General features: G+C 33.1%; 1 protein-coding gene across 1 annotated transcript; it reads right to left on the bottom strand.

Annotated features, from left to right (window-relative positions):
- Positions 1-299: 299 nt before the first annotated feature.
- On the bottom strand, positions 300-25,821 carry LOC125073716 (glycine receptor subunit alpha-2-like). Its single transcript, XM_047684702.1, has 9 exons — positions 25,551-25,821; positions 23,057-23,204; positions 22,514-22,596; positions 21,916-22,142; positions 8,558-8,692; positions 6,033-6,133; positions 2,754-2,914; positions 1,907-1,979; positions 300-557 (listed from the first exon to the last, which is right to left on the bottom strand). The coding sequence occupies exons 1-9, from the start codon at positions 25,628-25,630 to the stop codon at positions 429-431; spliced, it is 1,137 nt and encodes a 378-aa protein (XP_047540658.1). The 5' UTR covers positions 25,631-25,821; the 3' UTR covers positions 300-428.
- Between the last annotated feature and the right edge of the window lie 751 nt (positions 25,822-26,572).

Consider the following 26,572-nt stretch of genomic DNA (forward strand, 5'->3'; position numbering starts at 1 on the left):
TTGGTGCATAATAAAAAATACTTAACGACTCTTTATTGACCTCTCTTCTACTGGGCGCACACTAAACCAGCATTATGATTATATCAAATCACGTGAAGTTACTGGTAAATTTTGGAATATCCTTCAAATAAGACAAGTAGGTAACTATGAATCAGGAAAATCCACAAGTATAAAATTGAGAAGTGTTTACTGAATTGTATATCGTAAATTACCTTTAAACTCGTGTTACCCGCTCGCTTCTCTAGAATATTAATTGTAATAACAGTGTACTAAGAGGCCATTAGCCACGTTAATGTTTTAACGTAACAAAAACACTCGATAGTTAATAAAACCGAGAATGTACAGCCGAATCTTCACGAATAATTTCCGCTTTAGCAGATAACTACGGAAAGTTCGGAGTAAAGGACACATAGTGTCATTTAAGACAATCAGATGTATTGTGCGAACTGGATCCAGTAAGTCAGGTTGAGGACCGCGAAGAGAAGGGGGAAGAAGACGCGCGAGAAGCGGTCGATGCTGATGGCCCTCATACGTGCTTTGGCGGCTTCTGCTGGTTCCTAAAAATATTTACTTCATTAGCTATGAACATTAATATATTTATCAGATCTTGTGTTTATGTGAGCGCAGTAACAAAGTTATTGTTTTTTTACATAATACTAGTAAATAAATTCTATGAAAAAACCTTATTTATATATTTAAAAAAATAGAACAATTTCTTGGGAATATTATCTATATTTAATTTATCGAATTGGCTGTTATCTTTGTTAGGAATATATTGTCATTGAAATTAATTTATTGGTTAGTATCTATCATATTTGAATTATTGAAGCGGTATGCTGATTTACCCGCGCGAAATTTTACCCCATTGAGAGGGAAGAAATTAAAAAAAGGTAACTTCAAATGAAGAGTTAACAGACTGGGTTTTTTTCGCATTCGTAATATTAGTATTGATAGGCATTTGCAGTCACGATTGATATGTGCACCGGTCGAACGCTGACACGAGAGTGTCCCTAGTTGGCATGTATATTATCTGTGAATCAACTGTCGGCCGTTGCACGTGCTGCTTACAACAAGGGAAGGCGTCATCATATTCAAATCGAACTTATATGATCTCTTGAGCTTTTTAGTACAAAATATGTATATAGATTTACATTTAGCATTAATAATGCAATACTTTCAAAGCAAACTCGACGACGAATATTTATATACAATGCGTATTTGAAATTTTAAATAGTATTTAAATTATACATCGCTATCGATGATCCAAATATACTGACAACATAATCTCTATAAAATCTGTAGTGATAGATTCACGGGGCGTCCTACTGAAATCTTTTTATTCATTCCTTGACATAGATTTTAAATGGAAAATTTTCTATTGTTATTTTGCCATTTTGTATATAAACTAAGCGTGTTCTGCGGTGTTACCCGCGTTGATTTTGTATTATACTTGAAATGAATGTACGTACATTTTTAGGTATTGGGATAATTTTTTTGGTGGGCTAACTGATGCGGAACTTTACTACCATAGCCCATGGAAATTCGCCAAGCCGAGTATCTCAGGTGAAATGAGTAGGTTTCTTTCTTGAAGGTTTCAAGTCGTATTGGTTCGGAAACAATCGATAAAAGCCGTGGAGTGGTTGTGCGATTTAAAAAATCCTTAAACATCGCGCTGTATTTGATTTTTTGATATTGAGGTAACACGAGGTGGTCGGACATTCGAAAATTACGCCGGACACAAGAGAGAAACATTAAAATAAAGTTCGTTTTGGTTTTGCTAACTTGCAAATAGCTATATTAATTTAAAATATATTTAGTAACTAAAAATCACAGTTATTTAGAAATTACAGACAGACGAATTAATATTTTATTTCTTATACATTAGCAAATATAAAAAAAAAATTACCTTTGGCTTTGCGGCTCTGTCATCCAGAATAATGTTGACAAGGCAGTACTCCATTAGCGCCATGAATACGAAACTGAAAGTTTTGAAGAAGTAACGTATAAAGTACCATATTATCATTTCAAGTTATAACAATATATATGTATTGGTGCAAATACCAGGGACTGACTTATCATAAGATTTTTAAAAAATTATATACAATTGACGTAAAATATGGCATAGTGACTCCTTTCAAACCTAGGCGCTCACTAAGAAAAAAATTCTTGGAAATTTCAAGCTTAAGAAGAAGACGTAACATTGTATGAATTGAACAGTCGGGGCGCACAACTGGTAACGTATAAGATTGCTATAAATATGTAAAAAAATAACATACTTGTAATATATGAAGGTACCACTTATCTAATAGAAACCATAATGGAGTCCATTGTGCCTGTAAATAGACTGGCTTACCCTTCAAACTAGAACACAGTAATCCAAGGCACTGCAGTATTGTTTGGCAGTAGAATAAAATATACGTGGTCTGTTACTTACCCAGGTCGACATCTATTCTTTTACTCAGCCCTACTACAAAGTAAATGAAGAATGAATATAAAAATCGATTGGTTGTGCAACAGCACAGATAAATTAAGTCATCGTTCACCCGTTCTTAGTAACATACCAATATTTGGTAATTTACCATGCGCTACTTATGGAGTAGGTAACAATGTGGTAAAAACAAGAAAGGTAAATAATACATAGGTACTTAAAGCTTCTTTCTATATTTATAATTAACAACTTTGCCAATCTCATCTGGATCCCATTCCCATTGATAAGGTCACACAAAGGAAAAACAAGAGAGCGTAATACATACACAGTGCACACAGACATGAAGGCGTCCACAGCTTTCAGATACGACACGGGTGGAAGCTGCGCTTGTGACTTGGCGTGTTGCGTCGAGAGAGTTAGGAGAGACGTCACGCCGAGTGTCACACGCGCTGGTGCGGCATCCGGTTTTATCCAGAATGATACCCACTAGCATGAAAAGAATTATTAACTTTAGAAGTCAGTAGTTGGACAAATTCAGTTGTCTGACCTATCAATTGTTAAAAGTATGTTGTCGTCCTGCCCGAACCCAATCTCAAGGGAGACCAGCCAACACAAAACAAATACAATACAAAATTGTGCAATTTAAATGGTTTAAAAATAGAGGAACGTCACCTTGTCCGCGGGCGTTAATAACTGCACCACAGTTTTACACCATCGCAGTTATTATCGTTCACATCTTGTTAATGCAATATGATGCTTAAATAAATTATTATTATTATTATAATTACGCAGGACATATAATAGTGCAAAAGTGTATGATAAGTCGATTCCCTCACTCTTTTAATCATACGGCATATTTAACACGACCGGATAAATTTCAGGCGCAGGACCAACGGTTTTACTTGCTTAACCACGTAAAAAGTGTGTTAACTCTAACACACTTCCAATTTCCAGACTTCGGAATATAAATGACTGAATTTTTTTCGATTGGAAACCTCAATAACTTTTTATCGTCCCGAAATGGGGTTTGAATCCAGGACCTCGAGATCTGCAGTCATAAAGCTAGAAGTATTGTATATTTATATATAACCTTGTATATTTATTATGCAAAGATATAAAATTCCAGCAATTTCTACCAAGCAACGCTTCATTTAATGATAACAACTATCACTGGCAGACTACAATATATATAAATACAATACAATATATTAAAAAGTCAGAATATCTATGTACAGATAAACGATTAAAAAACCGATATAAATTTAATTATAATATAAACAATGATGATGTGACTATATTAATAAAAAAAAGACTAAATAAATCAGACGACTGAAGTGATACTTTAACTAATATTATCCCTAATGATGACTGATTATTAGCCAGAAATAATAGTAATTACGCTATCCAAAATTAACTTGATAATGTAATTTATTTCGTAAAAACATAAACGATAGTTGAATGAAAAAATCCTGCAGTGTGATTCTGTAAGACTTCACTTAGGTCTAGGTGAAGTGTTGACAACCGATTTACGGTGATACGCTATTTTGATACATATATCCAATAAGTTTTATATTAGTTATTGTCAATGTTGCATATCAAATTTAACACAATAGAACACGTCTACTGCACGTCTGATGTCTTTCCAAATTTTGACAATCAAAGAACAACTACAACCCTATTACGTTTAATGTATATGTCGTTGATTACGAATAATTAGTAACTCAGGTGATTTTGTTGTTGTTGTATCTATGGGGGATGAACGCCGTGACGTAATGAGTCACGTGATCGAAATCGTTTGAATGGACAATTGTCACATTTTTAATTCTTTTGAAAGCGTCGAGTCGAAGGCTAAATTTTATCATAGAGAGAGATACAGTTCGGACCTTCAAACGGAATCGTTGGTTCGCGCAACTCTGGTAGTTATAATATACCTACTTTATAATTTGTGATTGTTGATTTAGGTAAATACAAGAACTATCATACTGTATCTTTGTGGTTAATTGCCTGAGACCTACGCCATGAAACCTGTACCAGAAGCTCCTACCCATGACGGGCGTGCCGCTGATCTATCGCAGTCGCCGTCATATAATTAATTAAATTTTCAAATTTCTTTTTGATACACTACTATTAACATGTTACAGCCATGTTAGAGCCGAGATGGCCCAGTGGTTAGGTTAGTGTATCTTGGCCGATGATTTTGGGTTCAAACACCAGGCAGGCACCACTGAATTTTCATGTGCTTAATTTCTGTTTATAATTCATCTCGTGCTCGGCAATGAAGGAAAACATCGTGATGAAATCTAATTTCAACGAAATTCTGCTATATGTGTATTCCACCAACCCGCATTGGAGCAGCGTGGTGGAATATGCTCAGAACCTTGTCCTCAAAGGGAGAGGAGGCCCAGCAGTGGGAAATTTTCAGGCTGCTAATGTAAAGCATGTTACAATGTAGATGATGTTTTATTTCTAACTAAAACGTGTTTTGTAACAAATAGCGTATATTAAATTTAAATAATATCATACGCCACTGCGCTGTACGTAATTACACTTTATTGCATATGTGCAATTGTGGTTAGTTTAAGTGGAAAACCGCTATCAAATCTTCAATGTTATCTTGATCGAAGAGACCACGAGATTGCACTTAATAACATATGACTCTGTTTTATGCCTCTTGATATATTCTTTGCCCGCGACTTTGTGCGCGTTGTTTGAATTTAAGTTATTTGGATATTGTAGCGTGATTTTATTTTATTCTATATATAATTCTAAAATAATAGCCTAAGTTACTCCTTATTACACCCGCTATCTGCCAGTGAAAGTCCCGTCGAAATCGCTTCATCCGTTCCAGAGATAAGCCGGAACAAACAGACAGACAGACAAAAATTCTAAAAAATGTTATTTTGGTATATGTACCGTGTTAACATACATATGCATTTAGTAAAAATGGGTTATTTTAATAGTACAAACATACATTCCAATTTTATTATATGCATACATGTGATATCACTTGAATGGTTTTAGATTATCGGTGGGAGAATATATCAAAACCATTTTGGTTACTACATTTCGTAATTTTATTAACGCTTAGCGACTATTTTGCTATTCGTCGAGTAAAGTTATTAAATAGTAACTATAAAACTCAAAAATTATCTATTAATCCTGAAGGTAATGCCTGAGATTAGGTTAAAACAAACAAATATAAAAGCAGTACAGTATAAGTAGGTGAGCATTAAATATGCTATATGCGTACTTTTTTTCATTTTTGTCACATAATATAATTTTTTTATAGTATATGTTGGCGGACGAGTATGGGAAGTGGTCTCCACCGTCCATAGACAATGACACTGTAAGAAATATTAACCATTCCTTACATCGCCAATGTGCCGCCAACCTTGGGAACTAAGATGTTTTGTCCATTGTTCCTGTAGTTACACTGGCTCACTCACCCTTCAAACCGGAAATCAACAATAATTGCTGTTTGGCGGTAGAATTTCTGATCAGTGAGTGGTACCTACCCAGACGGGCTTGAACAAAGCCTTACCACCAAGATTATTATATAAATGTTATATTTTTTTAGGTCTATTTTAATCATAAATAAACTTACGGACATAATTACGATCAGGCAGGTCGGTATATAAGTGTTGAACAAGTGATAGCCCAGACGTCGCTTCAGCTTAAATATGACTTCAAGGCACGTGAAATTACCTGTAAAAAATACAATTCAAATATTTAAGAATAGATAAATAGCGTTTCCTTACACAATACACATTTAAATTCCAATTTCTTAATCCGTAAAGCGAAAACATTCCGCCTGCAATAAAAATATCGGCAGATCTTCAACTTTGCCATTTAATTTTAAATCTTATAATGTAACACATAAGGCATCTTACAGAATATAAGATTATGAAGTCAAATTATATGTCTGCCCAGGTCTTTCATTGTAAATTCTAATCCTAAGGTTGCCTGGAAGAAATTATTAAGCATTTAGGCTACTTATTGTATTATAAAAGTAATTATTATCAGAAAAAAAATGTACTTGTTTTTAGGTGTGTTTTACAATAAATGCACGAATTTATTATGGATTTATTTAAACAAAGGCGTAACTGAATCGAAACGTAATCGTTTCATATTCTACTGGAATAGGCAACTGCCGTTTTCCTGGCAGACGCAACTATCTTTTTGCAGTTCGGTCGGTACAAGTTGGATTGTAATATATTGATCTGTGTAAAAGTGTCGATATGCATTGTCTCGTAAAATAGTAATCATCTAATTTATATCTACATTTCGGAATATAAATTAACGATAGAATGTTCTATATTATAAATTTGAAGGTTCTAAAATTACGGCCTTTTTCTAATCGAAATAAACAAACTAAACTTATGTTTCCTCTTTCAACGGTGTTTGGCTAACAGAAATCAATTTGCGAGTTTTGACCCACACACATTAACAATTGAACTTCAATAAACGCTTGTAAAAAAACTTCTATTTAAAAACATAGTGTTTGATATTGTGACCAGGACCGGATTAGCCATGAAACCCCAGAGAGCGCATGTATATTTTATCCACCACAAATTGTATTCGTAACAATTTATAGTTTTTAGTGAAATATTCCATTATCCTGAACAACCCTTAGCCTATGTTACGACTTAGACAATGCGAGGACCCTAAGCAGTTGGTTACACTGCCTCATGGATAATCCAGCCCTGATTGTAACCGGCTTATATCAACAAACTGTACATATTACGAATAATTTGGGACAAGGGTAACCTCACAAAATCCCAAATAAAACGAAAAACCCGAAGACAATAGAAAAATAACAATTACGGACTGTTATTAAAATCATAATCCTCGTGGATTACTCTTAATCTTGTGATTCTCGAAAATTATAAGGTTTATCTATGTGATAACCTGGTTTTGCTTGTAGTTCATGGCTGCTGCACAATTAGACGACTGTATAACACTAGTACAACCAGTTACATGTCCTTGCTTTTTTCAAGAATAAGATCTCGAGGTGATCAGTAAAAATTTTCTGTAAAAATAAATGTCAAACTCACCGCAGAGCGTAAGATTCCAAGAATGTGACAAATTCAAAAAAATCGAAATCAAACTATTCTTTATACAAGTAGACTCATAAAACCAATTTTGAATCGTCGTGTTACAGTATTGAATTGAAAGCTATCCCGTTTCGGAAAATACATTCTACCGAGAAGAATCGAACCTTTTGCATTATTTTAATTACTGCCTGAAAATCAACAAATACTAAGTCTACGCATTTTTATCTATTATTGCTATAAAATTTAAAGGCTACATACATCAAAATGTCACGATTGAGATACGTATTCTATCAACAAAGATGCATGCTACAATATATTACAATAAAAAGAGATTATTTCCAAATACTGGTAGTCTGCTAGAGTGATAGTCAAAATCACTAAGAGTAATTGTCAATTGAAACCTTTACGGTACTTGTTCTCTAATGCCCCTACCCCTCATTCAACTACAACGACATACCATTATAAGGTATGTTGAGTGGAGAGCACCGACCTAAAGAGGCCTGCACCGAGCTGAAAACATTCTAACACAGGGATTATAAATATAAACGCCTCACAAGTCTTCTGAAGAAGACTCTTGAATTAGGACGTCATTAAGCCCAAAGGACCATTAATTCACGGGCCTAAACGAACCTAATTAAGTTACCAGTAAATTATTTAATTGTAAGCTCAGCCTTTGTAGTTAGTAACTTTTGATTCACGTTGCCTAATATTTTGGTTTGATTAATATGGAATCCCATACTTTGTCATTATAAGGCGAGGGATAATTTAACAACCAGCTAAATATATAAAAAAGAAATATAATGACATATGTACATTTATGTGCTATATTCCTAAACATCCAATGTATATTTAACGGTCAAATCAAAAAAATCTTTATTTCGTCAACTGCTTATTTTCATGTGATTGTGTGTACTTTGTTGGTAACCTAATAAATAAATAATATTACTTACATAATATAAACTTAGAGATATTTGATTCGAGTCCACAGTCTTAAGTTATGGTTCACGTATTCTTTTAATTTTTTGTATTTAATTATTTAAGTTGCTAATATAAGTATTTATCCTTTTCAACTTACCAGTTGAATAAACTTGAGTGCAATCAGCAGTTCTGTTCTGAACGAGTTCCAGTTGGGGTAATTCGATGTTTTCATCGACCACCAACGGTACTTCTGGATCCCATTGGAATATGAGGTCATCTGTTGTATGAGACACTGGAAAAAGAAAAAAATGAATGTCTTCTAGGTTCAGACAAGGTATTATATTATAATTAATACAAGATGTTACAAAATATAATAAAAAAAATCTTCTGGAATAAATTAATTTAAACCAAGTGAAAATTCTAATTCATCAAGATTTGAGCACACGTTACGTACGTGTGTCTTAAATTAGAATTAAAGCTTGTTAAATTTTCAAAAAGGTTTTATACATGCATCCGATACTTTGATTTTTTTTCTATTTTTATACTTTGGAAACGTTTACATAAAAGTAGAAAAAAAACCTAAATTATGAGTAAAACAGCATATTAGTTATATTTACTTAGTTTTTTTTTTTAATTATAATTCAGACATAATCGTGAGCTATTGGTATATAAATAAGAAACGAACGGTTCAATTTCCTTAGTTCCTCGTTTTGCCAACCATTTCTATTTTGCAGCTATAGGTGAGCTTTAGTGTTACTTATATAAACATAATGGAAATAAGAACAAAAAAATAACGTCCTAATCATGCCAATTCATATAATATTCTTTACACTCAGTTTTCGAAATATTTAATTTTGAAGAGTAGTTAACATAAAAGTAAGTAAAATTTTACAAGGTAGGTACCGAAAAATCCATTAGGCTTCGTTAATGTACATCACGAGTGTACCACGTCCCAAAATCCGGCATCACTTAACGATCTCCAAACAAATAACAAGTAGAACTCAAAAATAAACTTCAAGTGGGCTTTACCTATTTATGGACCTTCTCCACACCGACTCGATCACAGCTCTCCAAAGATCTTCAGATAAAAAGAGCTGACATCACAAGCGGAGACGAGAACACTTGCCCTACATTTAAGGTGCTACTCGACGAATCAATTTTTTCGTATCACTCAACAAACTTTACCCCCTGAGTGCTTACAAATGTTTGGTGATCGAGCGCTCATTGTTGCAATATTTTGAGAGAAATTATTTTATATTTTTTTTACAGTTTTTGCTCTTATTTTAATTGTGCGATTAATCAAAGTTAATATTTATTAACGAATGGTGAATTATATTTCTATACCGTTTGCAGTTGAAACACCTAGTGCATTTTTGTCTGCACTGTTTGTGTGTTAGGTACCCCACTGCCCAGCTAATTCGAATTGCGGTTCAACGGGAAAATGTTATGGCAGTTAGCATCATATTTCAAAACTTCACGACGTTACTAAGAGAAGACCTCTTAAATCCTTTATAGGTCAACGGTATACCCGCAGGTATGATCCCTGATCCTTTTGACTAACGTCGTCCTCAATCCCAAAGCAAGCTTTCCGCTTGATTGAAATTGATACGAATTCCTTTTAAACTCCATTAAAAAAAGGTTGATTCGTAGTTTAAACATACCATACACTGTAACGCGCTTGTATAATGTTGATACTTTTACGAATCTGACATTAAATCATGAAAAATAGTTTGCAATACCAAAAAAAGAGCTACGTTTTATAACATTATTTTTATGCAGTCTTTAACTCTAACACTAATAAGCTGAAACATACTACGCAGAGTGCTTTTAGTTCTAATTGAGGTCTTTTTAAGTACCTACTAAGCTAATTGGTACTTCACTAACAAGTGACAACATTACAGACCGGGAACTACTCTCTGGTTTTGTATAGAGTTAGTTTTAGTGGTTTACACTGTAGTCTATTAACTACCGGGTCGGGGAAACGGAAGTCTTCTCTTACTTTGGTTATATCCTATTCATTGGATTATTTATTTCACGTTTTATTTTGTTTTTCTTTACATTTTATACTGTTTAGATTTAGGTATTTATTTTACGTAAGTTTATTTTTCGAATGGTCCACTTCTGGTCAAATTCCTTATTTCCCTTTTGAGGAGAAGGTTTGGAGCTTACTCTACCAAGCTGCTTTAATACGGGTTGTTGGATAGCCGTGGCAGATATGCAAGTTTCCTCACCATATTTTCCTTCATCGCCAAACACAGGATGAATTATAAACACATATTGAGCATATGAATTCAGTGGTGCTTGCTGGTCTTTTAACCAATGGACCATCACGAGTCTAAAAATTAACAAATTTCATAACAATTCATACATTGATTCCTATTGGATTAAATGAGCATAAAAAAAGTTCCAAACAGAAACAAAAAATCAAATATAGCGGCAGACCTGACCGGAGACAGTTCAGCAGCAACGGTTCTAATCCCTATACAAGGCTAAGGACACTTTCTGATATTTTCAATATCATATAAAGCAGAACTTCGTGACCAGTTTATCAATCAATATTGCGCCATTAGGATGAAAATTTAGTTTCCAACGTTGTAAAAAGTTGCATAATTAATTTATTTTTTGCTAACGCAAAGAGAAAATCTCTTGGACACATAATCCATAATAAAGTGAAGCTTTCAATATTGAAACTCGATCAACCACACGGTAAGCTACCGATATATCTCCTTATATATAACCAAATGAATCGATAAAAGTCGCTCGAACAACTACCAAAATTTAAACAGTAAAAACAAACGTAAAACGCTTCTCCGCTTGTAATAGAATCACATTAAATTATTTTGATTTAACATAACGAAGAAATTATTAGATGAGAGTTTATTGGTTTGATTTTTTTCAAAGCTAATTCTTAAAGTGTTAAGTCTCCTTGTTTGCTAATCTTATTGGGTGAATTCCAGATCTGAAATAATCTGATTTAAGTACTACCGAGTTGAAATTAAATTATAAGCAACAAAAATTACCCTTTTGGGTTGATTTTCTTAATTTAAAGGGTACCTTCCTCCGTAATCCTTTAAGTATAAGCTATCAAATCCAAAGGATCATCAAAATATGATTAAAGTTGGCAAATATCAATACATTATGTGTAAAATATGTACATATTTTATTTATTTAAATGCTTTATTGACCACCATAAAGTTAATGGGACAAAAGGCGGACTTAATGCCTGAAGGCATTCTCTGTCAGTCAACCTTTAGGTTAAACAGAAAAACCATGGAGACGGTAATTAAAATTAATTAACAATATATAACAATATATGCACATACTTATATAAAACTACATAACAAAAAAACGTATACATACATATCCATATAGTATCTACAAAATAAATATTTATATATACATTTATATTTATTTAAGAAATCCACCTATTTGACACCAAAAACATTCGCCAATTTTCAGCTATTTTCATAATGCATATCATACTGGATTGAATATGATATCACATAACGCGGCACCCTAAGTGGAAGCTACAGACACTTCATGTGTAACAATATGATTAATAAATATGGAGCTATACGGGAACAGATGAACTAACATTCACTAAAACCATAACCTCCTTTTGTTTCAACGTAGTCAGATAAAAATAGAACACAGTGATTAGTGACTTAATCTGCGTGACAGCTCAGGGGTCTTAAAGTTCCTCTCGATAGCTCGTTAAGTATTCAATGGCTCTCGAATAACGCCACCGACACACGTTTAAACTTAAACGCCTTTGTTCTCTTTAAGTACATCGAAAATGAATATTAATCAAAGTGAAAAGTGAAGCAATTATACGAGGACCATTTCCTGTGTGTAAACTTAAAAACGATTAGATTGTATAATGGTAGTATTAAAATCCTTATTCTGGTTGACCTGGAAAGTACGGTACGTGAGTAGTCTTTCAAGGCTACTCATGAATCCTGTTGTTTCTAATGAATGAACATCATTTCCGTGAAAAGCAATAGTATGTCAAGATTTATTATTAAGGAAATCTTTTTAAGTTTATAAAAAAGTTTATAATAAAATAGTTTATATTTCGTTATATAAGTTTACCTACTTCTAAACGAAAAAGGAACCATTATATGATCACTTCGTTGTCCGTTTGTCCGTCTGTCGGTCTGTGTGTCTGCCAAGACCCGTTTTATCAGGAATATATATATCAGGTATAATACGTATTGAAATTAATACCAAATATTAAGAGGTCTGCGGTTCCTTGGAATTGTGAAAAAATCAAACCTCTAAGTCTAGCAAACGAAAGGTATGGCCACATTTCCCATACATTCGCAAAGGGAATCAAAAACTAAAGGATAATTGCCGTTGACCTAGTATTATGAAATTTGGCAATAAGGATTACTTGTAGCACTAGTATAGGAAGTAAACTGTTGAAAATAAAGGTGAATTCGTTGTTACATCAATGCGACTATCTCTCTGGTGGTAAGGAACCCTCAGTACGCAATTCCCAATCGCACTTGCCCGGTTTTTTAACAATTATACACAATATTGGAAATACAACGATTTTATGATAAGCCGTTAAATTTGTATGCAATCCACATCTCGAGGGAAATGAGACTAATGTTCCATTTAACGAATCTAGCTCTAGCTAGAATCTATATTTTTGTAAATATAGCTTTTTTATTACTCGAAACCACAAGAGAGATAAACATAAAATTTTCGGATCGTTGGCTATAAATTGAAAGTCGAACTATTAAAATTTATATAAAAAAAAAAAATGTAGATTTTTTGCAAATATACGTTTTTTCTATTAATTTTACGCAGGCGCAAAACAATGTCTATTAATGCAACTTAAATTAATACCTCATGTCAAAGTAAATTAAATCAAATTATAATTGAATAATTCAGCCTTATCATTTACGCGATATTTTTATATTCAATATAATTTTATTATTAAAAAACTTTCGAACTTCTAGCAATAATCGCGGTAGTTTAATTTTTAATTTGCCCCACTTTAAAAAGATTTCCTCTCTTCAAGATATCGCTATGGGCTTCTTTTTTTATTACGTAATTAGGTGGATCGGCAAATAGGTCACGTGATGGTAATTGGTCAAAAATATACCGTTAGAAGTCCTAACTGACCTTGCGAATTTAGATGTTATGCCTCTTGTATATTTATACTGATTCCCTCATACCTTAAATTAATACACAACAATACTAAATATTACGAGTAAGTATAGTTGCTTGGCGGTAGAATATATCTACAGGCGGTCTAGCAGGAACACTAAATTAAGAAGAAAATACTTTTGAAAATAGTTGGAGAGACCTACTCTCACCCTGGCTGACTATAGATGTTTGCCATGGTACAGGAGTATAACATTCCCAACTACCAAACTGCAGGTCGTTACTGAGTATTCTTAAACAAGAAAATTTTTTTTTTTTTTTTTAATTTTGGCTTTTATTTATGCCAAGAGGGCACAGATTATTTCGCCAATGTCACGTGCGATGGAGAAGACACGATGGAGATTGATCGGTGCGGTCGAGATTACAGGCTTAATTTAATTTGAAGGCATAATAGAAGTTGACTCTCTGTTAGCCCATAACCGTAACCGAATTATGTTAGTAAAACCCAAAAACCATAAAATCGAACTATTTGCACTGAAAATTAATGAAAGAATCACACAAAGTTATTGTAAAAACACAGATATCTCACTAACACGTGTGTCAACCAAAGCTAACGCAAGCGAAAAAAAAAACAACAGGAAAACTTAATAACTTCATTAGTTTGTTTTGTCAAAGTCAATGTCAAAAATCTTTATCCAATACAGAAGCGATACACTTGCTTATTGATAGTCAAAAATCTATCACCGTTTATGATACAAACACCTCGGATCTGAGAAGAATCAGCGAAAGAGACTCAGCGGGTTTGTTTTCAATCTCATATTTTATAGTTATTGTTTTCATACAATAATAAAAAATATTTCGTTTTTTTAAATAGACTGATCAAGATAACCTTATTCCTAAAGTTTGCGATAAAATATAATAATTTCGGGACCGATGTGGCTGCACCCTTAAGAAAATATAGGGCACATAACGAGATCTTACACTTTTGAGCGTAAAATACCAGTTATTATCGTTATATGGATCGTTAACATGTGTGTACTACCATAATCCAGGTATACATTTATGAAAAATATAAGCAAGAATTTTAATTTTCAAAACAAGTTCAATGTCTAAAGACAGTTTTACGTCTGTATATTAATACTTAAAAACCACTAAAGCGCTTTTGAAGCTAATAGAAAGCCGAATAAATTGTACTAAATTTAAATGAAATTAAATACACAAAGTAAAAACTAATGCATAACTCTGAAATTTTGTGACGAAATAATCTTAAACCGACATAATTTACTGAGTGTATAATAAATAAAGCTGAAACCGAAACGAAATGAATAACTAAAGAGATTATTTAATTTTATTTGGTTTGTTAACTTGAAGAGTCTGTCTTTGTGCATTGCAGCTAGGTTAATAAGGTTGCTGCACTCAAAAACTTCATTAAGCCCGAAGTGGGTACAGATTGCAATTTTTCAACTATATTTCATGATCATATTTAGTACTGGCAACAATTCATATCGATATAACAATTATTTTATTTGATGCCATAATATTTTTATTAAAGAATTTATTCATTGATACACGATCGTTATTTTAAAAATGAAGTTATTAGTCAACATTATGTAAGTCATGAATCAATGTATTTTGTGTATTTTTTTATATAATCTGTAGAAGGACGCGCAATTTGGCCACCTGGGATGACGATAACGCGTTGGGAGCTTAGATGTCTTGTTGAGCGTCTTGTTCTTGCGCAAGAAGCCAGAATATCCTCTTGTTTGATTATTTGATTTATATTTTCTTACTTTAGATGTTTGTACAATTTAGTTTATGCTGTTTATTTGCCGTTCTGTGTCATATCGTGGCATTTTGGACATTCTGTTAATAGGTGTATTATGCATTCTGGAGTTTCAATGTCGCAGAAGCAGGGTTGTCCTTGCATTTTAACCGGTGGAGGTATTACCCATATCCACCGTATCCAGTCATTAAAGTCAATAAATCATTCTTGGGGCAAGGTATCCGCTTCTATAATAAAATTCCGCAGACATTTTTAACTTTGCCGTTTCATAGATTCAAGACAATTGTAAAAAATAGATTGGTAAAGAAGGCATATTATTCGATACAAGAGTATATTGATGATAAAAAAGCGTGGAGTTAATGCTTGTTGATTTCCAGGCAGTGGACATAACATACATATATAATTGTATTTAACTAATATGACTGTATTTTTAGATATTGAAAAAAAGTAACTACTGAGTTGAAATAAAACTAGTTTTTTAACGGATTTAATCGCGTATATTAATTATTTTATTTTAACATCCCGACGTTTCGAGCACTTTGCAGTGTTCGTGGTCACGAAAAATCCGTTAAAAAACTAGTTTTATTTCAATGTGTAATAATCGCGAAAATCTAAGAAAACTACTGAGTTTCTTGCCGGTTCTTCTCAGTAGAATCTACATTCCGAATCGGTGGTGTTTTACTTTAAATAGTTTGTTAAATGACGATTCAAAAGTGCTTGTAAAAGCCTACTTGAATAAAGTATATTTTGATTTTGATTTTTTGATTATTTGTGTTAGATGGGGCGTTATTTTTAATTTTCTGATAACTTTATACGCCTTTTCAATATTTGATAAGAAAATTTTCGTCACCTCTGCTTTTTCCGAATTTATATATATTTAGTTCCATTCATTTATTGTCTCTTGTCTAAGGATCCATTTTATGTATGACCGGGGGCATATATCATAATTGGCTATCGTTTTGATCTTCAATGCTGCCTCCTTTGCCAGTTCGTCCGCTCTCTCATTCCCCCACACTCCAGCATGGGCTTTAACCCAGGAGAATCTTATTGTTACTCCGCTTGCCGCTAGGTCTTTAATGTTCCTTTTTATCACCACTGCGATCTTATTAGTGGTTGTTTGATCTGCCAGCGTTTGCAGTGCTGATCTTGAGTCACTAATGATCCTCACAGATTTTTCCCTTGTTTGGCCGCGAGGATCGTTGCTTGGTAGAGCGTGTACAGTTCCGCCTGGTACATTGAGCAGTAAGGTGCCAGTGCATATTTCCTCGCTGATACTTCCTTACCTCCGTACCAGGACGTCAGCGCTGCTCCTATCCGTCCCTCAATTTTGCTACCATCTGTGAAGATCTTCAGTTCCTCGCTATCAGCATCTCCCGTTTCTTTTTCGCCAAAGTGTGAGAAGACGATTTTTTCTACTTCTGTCGGGTGTGGTGCCTCAAGGTAGTTCGCTCTTTCCTCTACTTCTCGTCCTTTTAGTACCTCTTGAGGTTTCCCGCGTTTGGCCTCGTATAGAGCTGCTGCTTCTTTTATTCGCATATCCACCGGGAGTAATCCAGAGAGGGTTAACGCGGCATTTAGCGATACTGTCCGGTATGCCTTGCAGACTTTTTGGGCGAACCCCCTCTGGACGTTATTCAGATATTTCTGCGTTGATATCTTTTCCACTGTTGGTGCCCACACGCTAGCAGCGTGAAAGATTTAAGCAGTTCTAATTGATTTGGCATTCAACCGCTATTGAATCTTCGCAATCCTAGACAATGGTTTATATAAATTTGTTGTTTTTTTACATATGTATTTAATGTGGGGATTGAAAGTTGATTTATTATCTATTATTAAGCCTAAAATTTTGATATTTTCAACTATGTTTATATTGGCTCCTCCTCCCTCCACATATTCGAGTGCCCTATTTTCCTTTTCTTCTATTTTTTCCGATCCCGATGTGTTTTCCGAGATAACGAGAACGATGTCGTCCGCAAAGGCCTGGCAGTGTATGTCCATTTGTTCTTATCCCTTCAACAGGGGATCCAAGAGTATGTATCACAGCGTGGGTCCGTTGATTGACCCCTGGATGTAATCCTTTGTTGTTAGTATCGTAGTTGTTTCGCCGGCATACTTGACTTTTGCCTTCCTGTGTTTTAGTTATCGTTCCATTTATATTAGGCGGGCACTGGTTTTCATTCAGGCGGCATTTTATTGTCGGCTACCAGGCATTATCGAAGGCACCCTGTATGTCCAGTGACACCATTAAACATATCTTCTTTTTAAGAATGTTCTCTTTAATATTGTGTACTAGATTATAGAGGGCGACCTCCGTGCTGCGTTGTGGCACGAATTCGTATTGTCTTGGGCTGCATCCGGGTAACAAGTACCGTCTGAGTATCGGGACTATCATCTTTTCCAGTATCTGAGCTAAGATGTTATGTGTTAATGTCAAGCTTTATCCCTGGTACACGTCACTGTATTTTGATGTGCCTAATTCGTATTTACAATTAATCTCGTGGAGAGGAAATATCGTAAGGATATGTTCATGTGTGTGTTTTTGTGATGGTAACTGGTCACCACCACCCATAGACAATGGTGATGATCGAAATATTGACCTTCCTTATATCGCTAATGCGCCACCAAAACTGGTGTAACAATTATGCATAGTTGTTGTGTTCAATAAAAATAATATGTACGTATAACTAACTCACTAAGTATTATAAGCTGTAATTCAATAATGTTTATTAGTTACATTTATATTTACAATACAAAATGTTGTTCGTACAATAATATCGAAGTCGTTTCTCTATCTGTCTGCGTATGATCCACTATCAAATTCGGTGGAATGAATTTCGAGCTTTTAACCAAACTAGAAAAAGAAAAGAAGAAGAAACCCACAAAAAGAACATTGCTTTATAAGAAAACTGTCCCAAGTTTCATCCGCGTAATATTTTTCTACATTCAATTAGTGGCGGACTAACAGGGGCCAGAAGGGGTAGATAACCCTGGGCCTCCAGTCTTGGGGGGCCCCCAAATGCATCCCCCTTCAAATGTAATTGTAATTGAATAAAAAACTTGTAAAACTACATTTTTTTAAAGCCTCATTCAGCTTTGCCGCCCTGGCCTCTGACGGGCATAGTCCGCCACCTTATTCAATATATGTAGGACATCTTTAAGTCAGATTAGTATGATATCAGACCAATTAAGTTTCTCTAACTAAAAATTTAAAAACACAGAAATACCTGAAAGCTCTTTAGTGACCCAGATTGAACCAGTAATATTCGGTTTAGATTCGCGTGTTTTAGCCATTGTATAAATATTGTGAAATATTACTTGTAAATATTTTAACTTTTTTCATCCCCCTTTATTGCAAGAACAAGTATAAATAAAACACCGGTCCATAAACGTAACTGCTTGCAAAAATATTTGGTACTAACTAACAAATTATAATCAAATATTGGTGGTAGGACTTTGTGCAAGCTCGTCTAAGGTTCGTCAGTCATAACATAATCTACAGGCAAACCGCAATGCTTAGTATTGTTGTATTCCAGTTTTAAGTGAGCCAGTGTAATTACATGCATATGAAACTTCTTTAGTTCTAAGGTTGGCATCGCGTTGGTGATGTAAGGAATGGTTATTTGTAAAGAATTGTATATTGGTAAAGAAGGCATATTATTCGATACAAGATTATATTGATGATAAAAAAGCGTAGAGGTTATGCTTGTTGATTTCCAGGCAGGAGACATAACATACATATATAATTATATTTAACTAACATGACTGTATTTTTAGATATTGAAAAAGAGTGGAGTTAAATAGTTTGTTAAATGACGATTCAAAATTGCTTGTAAAAGCTTACTTGAATAAAGTATATTTTGATTTTGATTTTCTTATGGGCGATTAGTTCGTCCTATTTATTGTATAAAATAATAAACAATTCAACAGACACCGTACGCGTTTATATTAGTAGTGACGTAGTTTCACATTTAATAGTATATCTACATCTCTACTTAACTCGAGTGAGTCGAGTACAGTCGATTTAATCGTTGCCGTCGTTCAGGCTACTTTTGTGAAACTTTTGATGCGCTCAGCGTTTCCTGTGGTTTCGCGACCCAGCTCCGAGTTATCTGTGTCAAGGTACTTCATTATTAGAACGAGGTTTGGATGTCGTATAGGGGTGAATTTGTTTGTTTTTTTTTTCGGTTGAAGTTTTGTGTATAGATAATAAATGAAGGGGTTGCATTTTATATTGTTATTTTTTTATCTAATTAAGAATTGAGAGTTTGGTTGGTTATCTATACATATAAACTAAAAAGATGTTTACTTTTGTAATGCACGACTAAAAACAGCTAAAATTGTTCACATTTATTTATTTGTTTATGTCTAATCAACATCATTTGTAATTATATTTACAGTTATGAATTACATATCAAATACAGTCATAGAGAGATCACATAATATTGGTAAAAATAAAAAAAATATATATTTTTCGAGTATATACGACACTCGATACACTTATCTCTATACTGATGTCTGATTTTTCTTATACATAAAACATATTATGTATAACTAAATACGCGGCGCGTTTCGGAGAGTATTTTAGTATACAATTTATTTTAAAAAAGTATCAATTAAAATCAATTTTTTTCTTCTGATTTATAAAAACGAATAAACACTGGTTATTTGTCAATATTAAAACAATAATTATCGGTCCAAATTTAAAAATGCGAGACGGAAAAAGGTGTTATTTCAATGATTTTTTACAATGCAGGATTCCATCACCACCATTGACCATTATACTCCTGCGCAAATTATTCACAAAGAGGTCCCTGAAAGGAGAGTTATTTTTTGTAGATTCATGCCTACCGCATTTTACGAGAAAAAATATCAAATACCAGCAAGACAGATATACTGCACATTTTCCTAATTTCAGTAGAGTAGGACCCATTCCGTGGCCTGGTAGGAGTATCATCCGCGGAAGACCCCAATATAAGAATAAAAAAAGCGCATTAAATATGATGTGGAATAATTTGACTAATTCGGTACAAATACCGAACTCAACAGTTCGGTTTTTTATTTTAAATTTGTATATTAATTTTTTCCACTGGGTATTGCTTTTAATTAATTTTGTGTGAATTTTAAAGAGCGAACTTTAGTCAGAATTCGTTCACGTTCGAATACGAATTTCCATCACCGTCGTTTGTGGTCATTTTATTTCGGTTGTTTTGAAATAAGTCCCTAGTTGTTATACATTTTTGGAGAGCTGATAAAACGGTTATGTTTTTAAAATAATCTGCAGGACAAGTTTCATAACGATTTTTTTGTTTTTAAGGCATTTTTGTGGCAAAAATCAAAAAAAATATTGAAATAATATCTTTTTCCGTCTCGCATTTTTAAATTTGGATCGTTATTTATTGTTTTAATATTGACAAATAACCAGTGTTTATTCGTTTTTATAAATCAGAAGAAAAAATAGATTTTTTTGAATTGAATTGATACTTTTTTTAAAATAAATTTTTGAAGTTGCATTTTTGACTTATTTTGAAAAAATCTAAAAAACGTGATAATACAAAAATTGTTCACTTTTGAATTATGCATATGGGTTAAAATTATCGCAAATAATCACCCCTATTACCTCCTAACAGGAATGCGTCGAATTACCAATAACCCTGTATAATCCATGATTGAGCAGGTTACAACCAGTGCGCCACCAATATTGTACTCGACGCGTTTTTTGTTTGATTCCGATAGCTTAGTTTGAATTTAACTAAGTACATGTGATATGATAGCTATCATTTCTTTATACTTTAGAGTATAACACATATAATCTCATCATTGGATATGTAATTTTTCGGATTACAAGGTAACTACTCTTTTGTAAAAAATCCGTACTAGTGGAAGTCTTACTCTTAGGCAGGGTACTCCATAATCCGACAAATTCGATAGTAGTACACTGCCCTGCAAAACGTTTGTCGGTTTACCGGGGGTCCACTGTATAGTATAATTAAATTAGCTCCGATTTGCAATTTTACCCGATCTAAATTTCAACTATTGACGTGACTAGCGTAATTTTCAGTACTTGTATTGAATATTCTAATTGTATCAAATATAATTGTATCATATTGACTATGTTTATACTATGTATGAATGACACACACACACTATTTTCACTGTTTAATACTCGTCGTGAGTAGCGATGCCTCTTTATTTTATGTTTTTTAAACATCCGCTACACTCTCTATTGTTTGTGGATGGTATTACGTCAGAAACCTTCACGCAAGTTCAAATACCAACAATACAGACGTACAACACATATAATACGAAAAAATAATTAATTATACATATAATTTCAAGCCGAGAACGCGTGCATGTTAACCGATGATTGCGGCTTTCAAGCACTTAAGCCCTACGAATTTTCGAGTAAAATATAATAATTAAGCATAATCCACCATTTTAGATTACCTTATTATGTACTTAATATTGTCACTTCGCAAGCCCACAAAACATCACTCTAAAACTCTCTGATTCTTCTAAATTGTAATGTATCTAATTCTAAATAGTAACAATACACAACAATAATAATATAAATGTATTCACCTATATTGTTCGCGAGCAAAGAATTGTTAAAAACTTACAGCTCTCCATTTGAAGCTTGCACTCCTGCGTGTCATGAGGATAGATGAGGAAGTTCATGGCACAGCTCAATTTCAAGGTCAACTTCACCATATACAAGATGGTTTTGTCCTTGTATAACCACACGTAGTGGTTGGGTATTGTCATCGTTTGAAAGGTGACGGATTTCGCGTTCTTGAAGAATGAGTCTGGTCGCCACATTTGTTTCAACCAATCCACTTCCAGGAGTCTGAAAAATGCTTATAATTTTATCAATCTTTACTTGAGAAGAGAGCCGAGCCCCGCCTACCTCTAAACCGTGCGTTCAGAACTGGTCCAGCACTACTAATTTTGATACAAATGAAAATAAATGGTGCTTATATATTGGTTCTTATCATTCAAATGCTCAGTGAAGGAAAACATCCTGAGGAAACCTACCTGGTGTTTGTATGGTGTTTACTAAATGTGTGTCAACCAACCCACATTGGAACAACGTGTCAAAATAAGCTCAACATCTCCACAAGAAAAACCGATAAGCATTGGGACATTTACGAGTTTTTATTTCTACTTAAAAACGATTAAAATTTATTACATTTTAATGTTAGCTTTAAGAATATATACCTGTATTCAGTGGTCATGTTCTCTGGTAATCTAAGTCGAAAGTCTTTCCAGGTTTGAGCAAAGAATATATCGGCAGCGTAGGTCTGAAAATAAAAACGAGCTAGAAACCAGTCTATAAGTTTAAAGTTAAATTGAAACAAAAGTGCATCAACGAGAGCAGACGACACAGATAATGCTTATTATGCCCATGTATATCTCTGACTTAAACAAGATTTCAGTATAATCCAATGATACACATAATAATGTTTATTTACATATGTATTTTGAATGAAGTTACGCATATACTTAATACCTAGACACTCTCTGTGTTACTTTTATGAATCTGACAGGACTTTGTGGGGTTTACCCTAAGGTAAATATCAAATACAAAATTTTTCAACATTTTACCTCTACAAGATTTTTTCTGCGCGTCTGTGGATCCTAGATCTCACATAGGTTTAAGTATAAGCCTGGCTATTCAGAGAGCCAATACAATCGGTCGATTGGATGAGACTTTAAATTAAGGACTTGATTATTAGGTAGTAGAATTTGAATACTATTTACCATAGAATTTTCGTCAATGGAATCGAGTCCCATGACAGTAACGTGGAAGTTAACGATGGTGGGTTGATCATCCTTCTTGGGAGGGCGCATTTTGTCGTACAAGCGAGGGTCATCAGGTAGAAGATCTTGGAAGGCGAGCAGTGTTGACCTGATAAAAAATTTAAATTTACCTTTCTAAGTTGCAACTCTAGTAAACTGTATGAATTGTATTAACACTTTAATGGACCAGGAGTGGGTAAATACCTCATTAATAAGATAAACGAATTATTTAGGTTAATAAAACTAAACGTTGTTCTAGGTATGAAGGTCATAGAAGTTCGCTTTTTTGACGTTTTTAATTAGGATTAAACATGACTTGAATTGCAAGCTACAACTTACGTATCCAAGACTTTTAATGCTGACAGAGTTTATGATTATGTATCTTATTTACATATATACATGCATATAAACGTATATTTACTTACTAGTATTATTAATACTAAAGAAACATTTAATGTTTTATACTTATGAGAAGTAGGTATTCGAATATTTATATCGATTATTGGTTTTGAAATAAAAGAATTCCTTAATCTTTTACAAACTCAAAACATAAATTGGAAGAAACTGATAAAGATTGTGTATCAATAATGGTTGATAAGTTTTTGAACTAAAGAAGTGTATCTTCTGACAATTTCTGTTTAGCTAGATTCGTCGGCCCTAAAAACCAAATAACTTGGAAATTTTCCAAGTCGTTGTCGTTACTATGAGGCCAAATTCTATGTGTAATCTGTTCGAAATGCTTATGACATTATGACTTAGAAAGGCAACGCGGCAACTAGTACAATAAAACCTCAATTATTCCAACGCTGACTTAGTTTATCCGAACCTTTAATTATCCGATCGTTGGCGCGTTACAGCCGTTCGTCAATTAATAAGATTTGACGATTTTATAAAAAAATTATATAAAAATAGCAATTGAATTTTATATTACGTTTTATATTTTAATATGTATGTCAAATTTTAATAGTCTGTGCTGTTTTATGTGAAAAGCTGTTGTTTTTGTTTGAGTTCAAAGTACGTAAGTACATTTCGATTATCCGTATTCGTCTCGGTCTCAATTAGTTCAGATAATCGAGGTTCTACTGTACTTGCAATATCAAATAAATAATTGAGTGATTTTAATTAATCACTAAATTCAATCGTTAGATAATTTGTAAGCACAAACTTTCTAAAAAGTATCTGATTCAGTGGTTAAAGGACTTTAATCTAAATCGAAGATATATGTGTTAGATGTAATTGTAACACATATTATTATTTTTTATGGCATTGGTTGGCGGACGAAAAAAAAAAATAACAAGACAAAGACAAGACTTGAACAACGATGCAATTTGATGCGATTCGTGTATACATAAATGGTACGAGTTTATGATATGACGGTGAATTGCTTATAATAATAAATGAGCTTCCATCACGGATTCCTTTTTTAAATCAATAACTGCATTTATTTTAATTTCTACTTCTTCGTAATGGTCAATTATTTTTGTGTTGACATTAATTGTATGCAAAAACACTTCCTTCGATGAATCAGAGTACCACCACGAATTATCGAACTCATTCTAAAGAAATTCGACGACAATATTATTCTACCAATCAAAACAGACAGACAGACAAAATTATTATTAAATTTGTTTTAGTTACTTGCAAATATAAATATTAACTCAAAAAGTTAAAATTAATGTCTTCAATTTTATTTATGTGAGATTTAAAAAAAAAAACAAATACGTAAAGTACATATCTCTCTTAACTAAACACTCACTGCCCAGCAGTGAAACAAAGTTCGAGAAGATGAGCAGTAATCCCACAGTTCAAGTACCTACAAGGAGGTCATTAAAATAATATAGTCTAAGTATGAAAGACCTTCTTAATAAAAATTTCGCCTTATTCGTCGTCAAGTTTCAAATGGGAGATTCGTGTCAAGTAGGCGCGTTTGAATGAAAAGGATAGCTCCTTTTAACCAACTTGATTGAGGTCGTGGAGCGAGTCATGTGTTTTATGTTTTTCGTAGCAATCTTTTATGGGAACAAAATCATCTAAATGAAAATCCAAAATAAGTATGATTATGTTGATTTTTTTTTTGTTACGTATAATCTTTGTACAATACCAGTAGTTTAGCGATTGCATAGTATAGTATGTTAAATCGACTTAATTAAGGGCTATCATATTAGAAACTCAGTTAATTAATTATTATTTAAAATGTTTGGACATCTTATGACTGAGTATCACATACTCGTAACTCCTTCAAACATTAATAGTACTTGTTGGTGGAATAATTTACAGACAAAAAATAAAAAAAAATATATGTTTGAAACAGATTTTTTTTTATCATAGAATAGATTAATATTGTTCATTTGTTATAAAAAGAGCTTTTTTTAATTTTAGCTCCATCGATTTTTTTTTAATTTTTAATTTACTTGATATAGGTATTTGTTCAGCAATAAAATTAAAATATACTTACTGTGCATAACAAAGATCTCCAGCACCAAGCCACAGACGAATCAACAACATCGTTAACCATAATAATTTTTCAGCAGCCATTTTGTTTTAAAATTATTTTAATTATTTAAAATAAAATTTTATCTATATATTAATACTATTGATAACTATGAATATATTTTTTAATTACATTAATATTGTTCACTTTACGTTTAATTGGTTAAAACTATTTGCTATCTATAATTTGTCCAACATTATAATTTTTGAAACATCTCCTTCCACTTCTAATAATTTCAAAAATTAAAAAGTTAACGGAGACAACTTTGACAGCAGCGGTCGAAAGCGCGCGAAACAATGATGGACGTTATGAAAAAAAATCTCCATTTTTTACTAATATTTTGCACATGCGTACTACATGAATTACAATTTTAAAGCTTGAATCAAAGAATTAGGTATTTTCAAAATTATTCGTGATAAGATTTTTTAGTATTTTAAGGTTTTCTATAAAAATTGTTAAGCTTTAACTAGTTTTCGATTCGATTTTCAAATTTTCAAAATGTGATATGTTTAAAAATGTTATTTTTAAGTATAATATAAATTATATTTATAAGTGTTCCATAACAGAAATGGCATAACTAATAGATAATAAATATAATAGAATTATTTTTCATATATATATCTATTTCATTCCGGATATAAATTCAGTTACTCAGTTCGCCTGTGAATAAACCCGTCTGGGTAGTTACTACCAACTTATATTTATTCTACCGCGGTACAACAATACCAGTTTGAACTGTGAGGAAGCCTGTGTAACTACAGGCACAAGAAATATAACATCTTACTTCCCAAGGTTAGTGGCGCGTTGACTATGTAAGGGATAAATAATGTATCATACAGTGACAATGTCTAGTGGCGGTGGTGACACTATCAGTCAATCAGTCTACCTCTTTATTATTATTTAATAAATAACTATTATTAGCGATACACGAAAGTGTTGCCAACCGCTGCAGACTCTACAAATATTAATAAAAAATACTTTAAAAT

Source organism: Vanessa atalanta, chromosome 25 (genome assembly GCF_905147765.1).
Source record: "Vanessa atalanta chromosome 25, ilVanAtal1.2, whole genome shotgun sequence".
Classification (NCBI taxonomy): Eukaryota; Metazoa; Arthropoda; class Insecta; order Lepidoptera; family Nymphalidae; genus Vanessa; species Vanessa atalanta.